This window comes from Echiichthys vipera (assembly GCF_963691815.1).
Source record: "Echiichthys vipera genome assembly, chromosome: 20".
NCBI classification, from domain to species: Eukaryota; Metazoa; Chordata; class Actinopteri; order Perciformes; family Trachinidae; genus Echiichthys; species Echiichthys vipera.
Window position 1 is genome coordinate 9,872,465 of NC_139845.1, and position 9,469 is coordinate 9,881,933.

The 9,469-nt window shown below is 42.5% G+C and overlaps 1 protein-coding gene across 1 annotated transcript in view; it reads left to right on the plus strand.

Annotated features, from left to right (window-relative positions):
* Positions 1-8,465, plus strand: part of chchd3a (coiled-coil-helix-coiled-coil-helix domain containing 3a) — a 70,127-nt gene extending 61,662 nt beyond the window's left edge. Inside the window, exons 8-9 of the mRNA XM_083935587.1 lie at positions 3,724-3,859; positions 7,790-8,465. Coding sequence (XP_083791713.1) covers positions 3,724-3,859; positions 7,790-7,813 — 160 coding nt within the window. The 3' untranslated portion in view covers positions 7,814-8,465. The remainder of the gene's footprint in view (positions 1-3,723; positions 3,860-7,789) is intronic.
* Positions 8,466-9,469: the final 1,004 nt, after the last annotated feature.

Here is a 9,469-nt window from a genome sequence, read left to right on the forward strand (position 1 = left end):
TGAGTCCAATAACTTGTGATTATCTCCATAACTAGGCTGAAATGATTACCTAAGTAAATCAATTATTTTAAAAAACAAAAAAGCTTCTCTTTTCAGATTTGTGTAACATGATTGTAGTATTTGCTTTGATATATTGTGCATCATGACTTTATATTATTGAGCTAAAAATGGGTACATTTTATAAATTAAAGGTAAAAAAGGTAATATTCTAGTTGTTATGGTTTATAGTGTATTCACGATATGGCATATCTGCGGTTTCTGCATCTGCTCACCCTGCTGCACTGCACTACAGCAGTCATACTATAGTAAATGACATGAGGGCAGCTAATGTAAAACTGAGGAGGAGGAGGGAGGACTGTCGTTTTTCCCTACCAGATCTGTGGTTGTGGTTGGCTGCAGGAACTTAATGTTAATCTTTATGATAGATGATAGAGGATGCAGCATGCCACCACAGAGTGTGTGTGACGGTGTTATTGTCTCCGTGATAAACTCAACCACTGTCTCAGCCCCTTCCCTACAGACAGAGCGCAAGCAAAAGTAGCACTGTCTACTTCCTCCTCAAGAGATGCTCATTTCTACCTCCAACCCCCCTCCCCATCCTCTTTCTCTCCCTCCCTTCCTCTGTCCCCCTTTCTCACTCTCTGAGGCCATTACTAGTGATAAACACTGTGCTTTGTATCAGCAGGATGCACCTGGCATTAACGCAAACACTTAAGAAAGTAATTAGTCGGTGTATGTGGCTCCTCTCGTCCTTGTAGATGCCCATAGGCGGTGTTATAAATGAGCGCCAGGATCCATAGGAATAGGATGGCAGTGATTTCTGCTAGAACTGCTGTCATCGTTCAATACCCTGACGCAGAGCAATGGCTTTGTCATGCATCCTAGCAAATGACTAAATTTCCCCCCAACGGATCCACAAATGCAGAACCTCCACATCCAACAGCATAATGTTCCAGTCTGCGCTCAAAGTGATAAGACCTACCGTGGAATCAAATAAAAAAGCAATGGTTCCACATTTTGGGGAATGTGCTTATTCACGTCGTTGCTAAGAGTTGGATGAGAATATTGATCTGAGTGTGGCACTTATGTCTGTACAGTAAATACAGGAGTTACAACCAGAAACTGGTTAGATTATATATGGCTCAGTCCAAAGGGGACAAAATCAGCCTACCGGCACCTCTAAAGCTAAATTCAGCTGTTTACTCATATGTCTAGCACACAACAAGAGATTGTCCATTTTGCGGTGCGTTCTCACTTACGCAAATAATTTGGTTTGGTTTAGGCAATGGTTTACTGCAGGAGGCAGGACATGATGCGGATTAAACCGCGGTCACATAGCTTGTTCGTAATTTGATCATAGCTTGGTCTCTTGTTGTTCTTTGAATGTGTCTGGCAATTTTGGCGTCAGTCCATACTGAAAGACGTTCCCAAACCTCGTCTCTCTAGTTAGACATCTTTGTTGGCATCTTTGTTAACGTCACCCTTCTTCTTCACCCTTGGATGTCTGTTGTCTTTCAGGTTTGTGTGTGCCACATGATAGAAAAGTCATCAACACGTCACTCACTCGCTGTGAATTCTCCAGGCAATGAGCTACTCTATACACACATGTGCTCAGTCAGACATTACACAGACTTTGTACTAGGGAGTTGGCAGGATAAAGACAGTTTTATGTCCGATTCAACAGATTCAGACATTTGCGTTCTCACATACAACTCATGTAATGTCTGGATAAGTTCAGCGTTGCAGTGCACATATGAAAGGGGACTAATTACTACGTTGGTTTCTCAAGATAACCACTGTGCCCGGCCAGTAAATGGTCCTTCTAGTGTTTGGCTAAGCAAAGCCTGGGATGTAGCTGCATATTTACCATACATGAGAGTGATATTAATATTTAATCTTAGGCAAGAAAGCTAATGCACCCTATCTAAGTCCTGTCCAAACTGACCGCTTTTATTCTTTCAAGTATTGCTTACTGGCTTAAGATAGAATATTTGGATGGGGAATGATGAAGTATATTGATTAATCACCCTACTGTTGAAGTTGTTAAAGGTTTTCACAAATTGTCACTGACCCTCAGTTACAAGGACTATAGATTTTTCTGGCCTCCCTGACAAATATGACCATGTGTTGATGAACATATGTACACATTGCACACACTGCACCAGCTTCCTGCTGCATTGCACCCTGGGTAATGACCCATGCACCAATCCCCTGCTTTGTATCCAAGGGGAGGTAATTTCTCACTCCAGGGGGCAAATCAAACATCTGATTCTGACTCCGGGGGCTTGGCTTCCAATATTCCTTTGAGATCTCCAGAGTTGCTGACGGGCGAAATATCTTTCTCTTTCACACTCTTGCAAGCCGTTTAGTGAGGCAGATGGAGTGTCCTGAGCACTGGTGTGAACAAAACGATGACACTGCCATTAGCATAATAGCCCTAGCATGCGCATGTTTCGTCATTATAGATTTTTATGGGGTGTGTGAAGAGACAGACAAAAGCAGTTAACATTGGGCAAGGCACCAATGCTGGTGTTACATCCTGCTACCAAGATTGGCTAACAGATCCCACTCTTGCATACATCTAACATAAAAGTCCCATTTAAATGCACTGAAGTTTAGCGTGGCATCTACCAGTATAATTGCTAGCATCTGGATCATACCAGAGAAGACAGCAGCACTAAAGATGTAGCAGACCTCAAGGACAGGCTTGGGCGTTCTAAGCTAGTGATGTGTAGGCTATAACCAGACATATTAGCATTCACAGTCTACAACAACAACCTCCATGTGGATGCTTGAAGATTGAATTTGCCATTTAGACCTCTCCAAGGTGACAGTTACCCAGTTGTAAATGGTTGACTCTTTCAGGTAGCAATTCTGAATCAATGGATGGATACAGGTCCACCCAGCAGAGTGATCAATACTGTGTGAGGCCTTTTAAAGTGTTTTTTAGTGGTAAGACAGGGACTAATTTAAAAGAAGGTATACTTAGCTTGCTGGTAATTTCACCCTCATCACCATTATCATCATCACATTGCAACAACTAAGCCTTATTGCTTGTCGAGATTAAACCAATGCTCTTTTCTTGTTTACTCTGCATTACACATTGATTTGCAGAGTAAGCTTCTCTTCCATGCAGTCCCATAGCACTGATGAATCTCTCTTTTCAGGGGATGAAGCCATTGTTGACACCTCTTATTGTCGGTTTTTAGCAAACCCTCTGACCTCTCTGTCGATATTTAGTAGTACGCACATCGGCATGGTCACCACAGCAGGCTGTGGAGGTTGCAATGACCTTTGACCTTCCTTTCAGCAGATGAAGCAATGTTGATTCTTGCTTCAGGTGTTTTCTACTGGAATGACAGTGGAAATTGACTGCAGTATAGCTCAGTGGGCTCTTAACAGTACATGGGCTCTCTTGAGATAAATAACAATCGATATGCTCATTTTCCAAACCAATAATATGTCTGTATTCCTTTTCGCTTGTTCTTGATTTTAGTTTCTTTCGGCATAACCCATCCTTACAGGTTTTTCTCGTTTCCTTCATTTCCTAGTCGCCTTTGACTCTCACTCACACATTTACCACTGTTCACACGTTTTTATGCTTTTATCCTTCCCCTTTACTCTCATCCCATGACACTTTTTTTTGCCCCACCCTGCCCTCAATTTTAACACCATATTGTCCCCTGTTTTCACACTATTTCTCTCCCCTTCTCACCCCTGCAGGAGGTATGAGATGTATCCTGTCTGTGCAGACCTGCAGGGCAAGATCCTCGCATGCTACAAAGAGAATGTTGGAAAAACCCTAAACTGCTCCAACATAGCAACCCTTTACCTTCAGTGTGTCAACAATGCCAAACAGGTGCGTATTTACTGAACTAAGCTGTTTGTCTTTTATCATTACTCATATCTCATGTAAAAAGCATCTTTTGCATATTCATGTTATGTTTATATTTAGCATGCTTGTTAAGTGAAATGAATGCACATTTCATTGTGCGTGACTGTACTCTTTGCATGTGAGGAAAAGTAAAACTTATTACTGAAAACCCTCCACAATAACATCCTTTTTTCCCCCATCTGAAAAGAATGACAAAATGTGTGCATGCACCCTCATGGACAGATGATATGTAAGTTGTAGCGCCTCCTAACACTGTGGTGTAGCTTTCAGTTGAATCGATGTGTGTATTACAAAGTAGCCCCATGTGTGTGTTAGCTACAGCAAACATCATTGGGCTCCTATATGTGTGTATAGTAGCTAGAGATACATTCGGGCAGCCATTCCCCTTTTAAATGTCTAAATGAATTAATGTAATACACACACACATGCACACAAGCATCCATTTACATGTGCTCGGCCTTTGCTTTTAGGCAGGCGAATATAATTTCCAGTGGGCTACTGGCGCCTGAAAAAAGCTCACTCCAAATAGCCGATTTGAACCTTACGGTCTATTTCCATAATACCTGCTGACACAGGCATTCCCCTGACTGTCTGTGTGTGTGTTTTAATGTAATAAGACCAAGGGGAAGTAGCTAGTTGGATACCATTGTCCTCCCCATGCTCTTTCCTTTCATTGCCAAGTGCAAATGTTTTTTCGCCCTCGGTCTCTCACGGTCACACACTGTATGGTAATAGTAATGTCACTCAGAATGATATTAACTTGATTCCCCCTCTCTCACTTTGCAATATGTAACATCACTTGCTCCCCCAAAAGGCTCAATTTACATTCATAGAGCTTTTCTATTAGATTTTTTTTTACAATTGCATTGTTTTGCCGGAAATGAGGAAAACTCAGTTTTGTGTCTCTCGCTCACTCTCATGGGTATTAGTATTACATCTAAAAGTCAGATGCAGGCAAATTTTTAAGCTATACATCATGTAAATTGCACAATGTTTTATTCATCGTGTGTGTGTGTGTGTGTGTGTGTGTGTGTGTGTGTGTGTGTGTGTGTGTGTGTGTGTGTGTGTGTGTGTGTGTGTGTGTGTGTGTGTGTGTGTGTGTGTGTGTGTGTGTGTGTGTGTGTGTGTGTGTGTGTGTGTGTGTGTGTGTGTGTGTGTGTGTGTGTGTGTTAAGACGGCTACCTGTAGCTTTGTCAAGATTCAGCAAGGGTACATTCACAGTCCGGATGCTGTTATGATCTTGTAAATTGTTTGGAAGCAAGCCTGAGACGATATGTTAATCCGCTTGTGTTTATCACCCTGCGGCAATCTCAGTACACTCCTGTTCGTCTGCACTTATCTGTATAAGACTTGCTTTTAAAGTCATTAGGTGCAAAAAAAAACAATTCTGTGATAAGGCTTTAGAGGAATAATATGCAGAATTACACAGCCCACAAAATAGGGGGAATGAGGTAGGATTGATATGAGCTGATGCAGCTTCATGATTAGGATGTTTACACAGCTTTATCAGAGCCAAGCAGGAAGCTGCACTGAGAACAACTGTCAAAAGGACATGACTTTGAACTCTAGAGGGTAGAAGATCCAACCGTGCCCTCTAAGAGCCGTCTCTCATCTCCTTGCCCTTTCTGTCAAAGACACTTGATAGCTTAGGTCATCCAGCAGAATGGCTTTTCCCTTCTTCATCCTTTAAATCTTAAATTCCACTAAAAACTGCAGCACCAAGTAGATGGGGATGTCCAAGATCTCACTGGGGATAAAAAAAAACAAATCCCCCAAATCTCCATTTTACAATATTGACCCCTCAACTGGAGTGAGCTGAATGAGAGACCCTGACAGTCGCCTGGCCTTTGTCACTGATAATTAACGTTCTTATCACCACAGTCAGTGACAACATTTGGACCCTTCTCTCTCTCTCTCTCTCTCTCTCTCTCTCTCTCTCTCTCTCTCTCTCATCTCTCTCTCTCTCTCTCTCTCTCTCTCTCTCTCTCTCTCTCTCTCTCTCTCTCTCTCTCTCTCTCTCTCTCTCTCTCTCTCTCTCTCGTGCCCTCTGTGCCATGCCACCATCCCTCCTTCACTCCTTCCATCCACTGGTAACATTTCTAATGCATTCAGCACTTAACAGGTCCAGATAGCAAACAGTGAGGAGGAGGCAGTCGAAGGACAGATAAAGTCTCTCTTTCTCTCCTTCCTCTGTGAATAAGAGTTTATCATGGAGGCCGATCTCTCCATCCACTGCTTGCCTCCTCATTCTATATTCTTGCTGCACGACTGCCTCTTGCTCCCTATCTTTTCCTTCTCCACTTCATTTTTTAGACTGACCCTTCTATTTCCCTTTTACTCTCAAAGGGCCAAGCGAGATTTCAGCTTGTGGTTTCAGAAGGTGTTATGTTTGCAAGGATCAAAATGAAAAAAAGTAACTGCTCCAACACCATCTTTAGTGTTGATGTTTCAACTTGCTCTTGATAAAGTATATTTTGATGATTTAAGTTGTCCTTTCAATCTGAGATGTCAGTAAGTCTCAGAATATGTTTTTTTGCTTTTTGATCTTATAAATATGTTTTGGCCATCGCTCTGATCATTGCTTACATTAACAGTCCTATATCATGCTCATTATATGCTTTTATGTAAAAAAAAACACAAATTACTGTGACTGAATATACCTAAGAGATCGCGCAATAAACGCGGGTTCATATCTTTTCAGGGTCCTAATAATGCGTTTGTGTCCCAAGCAAAAGTAAGCACCACGAGAGGCGACATGTTCAAATAAACAATGGCGGCTCCTAATAAGGTTAGTGTAGATGCTGCCATAGTATCGGTTATATCAGAACTGGAGAGTTGTTCATCATTGAAAGAAGAGAACAACACTGAAAGCTTTTCTTGATGGAGAAGATGTTTTTTCTCTTCTCCTGATTGACTTCACCCAGAGTTTGATAGACAGATAGTTCTTCCAATCACCTACCAGGTATGTTTTGAAAGTTTCAAACCGTTTCCAATGAAGGCTTCTTAGATAGTTCTGTGTAACAAACCATCTGACAAGTCAGGTTAACAACTACCTGGGAGAGAAAACAAATGAGAACAATACATTATTACCCAAAGTCTATGTTGTGAACAACCATCACAATTGTACCTGTGCAGATACTTATCTGCACATATATGGAGTTCAGAGGTGGGATTTCTGTGAGATCAATAAGTTCAGAAAATAATAATGACATATTCATCTATTGTTGCCATGTTTCCAGATCTCAGCAGTTTGGTACTATGGATACAATGTTATCATAATCAATAGTTATGATCAGAAACCAGGCCAAAGTTCCACTAAAATGAAATGAGCTCTTCAAAGTCTGCCCCTCGTCCTAATCTGGATTTTACAGTGGAGTGGCAGACAGTTTGTGTCAATAATCATTTTATGGGCAGATCAATAGTGCACAAAATAAACTCAGATTCCTTTGCAGAAAGTAAATGTTACTGACAGGAACTTTCCACAAAACCATTATTAAGTTTGTGAGTGAGGAAGAAGATATTTATTGTTCTTTCTTTCTTTCTGTAATTCCCTTCCTCATGTCCCTTGTCTCATCTCCTTTTCTATCTTTCGCTCTTCTCCTCCTAGGCAGTGGCATCAGCTGCAATAGGCCAGTTCAAATGGTTATTGACAGGGAGTGTGGGGATTTGTGGTTGCATTTATCGCTAACATGGAATCCACTGCCCTCAGGTCTTCTCTCTACTTCTCCAACTCCATCCTCCACCCTTTTATTGTACTCTCAGGCCTTCCACTCTCTGTCTTGTCTCTCCTGTGGGACGTAATATCTTTCTCTTCTGTTTGTTTGTCTATTTAGAGGTTTTATTATTTGCCTCTCCATCTCTCTAATGCACTTTTCTCTCGGTTTTTGTCTGCAGAACAAGTTGAGGACCGGGGGTTAAGAAAAGGAGAGGAAAAAAAGAGAGCAATGACGAGTTTATTGTGTGGCATTACTGATTATCGACCGACTGACAAACAGACCAAACCGGAGTGAAGGAAGTGAGGAATGAGTCAGCACCAAGACACACACCCTCAAAACCCTGTGGAGAACCGAACCGGACCAGACTAGAGGCACCGAACACAGCACCCTGATAGAGAAATAGACACTCCTTGATTCTTATCCCTATACCACCTGGCTTACCTTTTGTCTATCTCTCCTGTAAGTATGTAGGGAGGCAGTGACACTGTCTGCCATATTGAAAAAACAGCAGGGACTGAAGGGACCCAGCAGGCCTGAGCTTGGCCCGCCAGGACAGTAAATATGAACCGCAACAATCACAAGAAAGCAAGCTGCTTCTGTCACAAGCCACTTGGACACATCCCCTCTCACTTCAACACTCTTGGGAAAATAAAAGTCTATTTTTACTAATAGAAGTCAGTCCTATTTTGTTGTCCATAATTCACAGTTTCCCTGCTCCCAATGCACTTCCCGTAAACATATGCACATGTACGCATCCATTTCTTCTTTGCATCTGTTCATGTGACTTTGTGTTATATTAATAATGTAACGTGTTGAGCATTCATCCAGACCAACACTTGTGACAATGTTCTGATCAGAGGAAATAAAAGACGAAACGATGCGGGGACTGTTGTTGAACTTTACTCAATGAATATTCAGTGAGTGTGTGCATGTGTGTGTGTGTGTGTGTGCGTGTGTGTGTGCGCGTGTGTGTGTGTGTGCATGCGTGAGTGTGTGTGCGTGAGTGTGTGTGTGTACGTGTGTGTGTGTGTGTGTATTTTATGCTAATTACAGCAAGCGTTGTACGTCTTTGATGGATACGCGCCCCTTGTGTTGTCACGACGACATTATGCCAAATGGAGTGAACAAGCCCAAGAGAGGGAGACAGAAGCGTGGGGGAAACACTCGTCCCAGTTGTTCTGGTTCCTAATCTATCTTTCTCTCTGTTCCTCTAGCTGTCTGTCTGTCTTTCTTTATCTATCTGTTATATGAATCCTCGGTGCACTCTAGCTATTCAGCGAAAAAGCAGGGATCTGTACCTCTTCCTTATCCCCTCATTGTCCCTCTTTCCTTTTACTTATGTACTTCTTTCTGTCTTTTCTTACTTACTCAAGTGTGTTTCTTGCTGGCTCGGTCTCCCAGGCTAATGTTGCCTTGGAGGAGACGGCTTCTCTACGCTGTCTGCACTCTGCCAGACTCTCTGGGTTGGGTTTAACTGGATAGACAGACATTGTATGCATATGTGTGTGTTGGGTTCGACAGTGTGTGCGTGTGGGTGGGGTAGTAATTCATCCATCCACACACTTTTTATGCAGTAATAGTATGTAAGTGGACACCGGAGGGGATGCTGTCTGGGTTTGATGTGGGGGCAGGTGATCGCAGAGGAGACATTATCTTAATTCTGCATCAGAAGAAGAAAGTGTGTGTGATGGATGGTGAGTGTGCGTGTGCGTGTGTGTGCGTGTGTGTGCGTGTGTGTGTGCGTGTGCGTGTGCGTGTGTGTGTGTGTGTGTGTGTGCGTGCGTATGCGTGTGTGTGTGTGTGTGTGCAACCATGTGATTCATTGTGACTAATCCCCCTCTGTGTCAGTCAGCTGTCC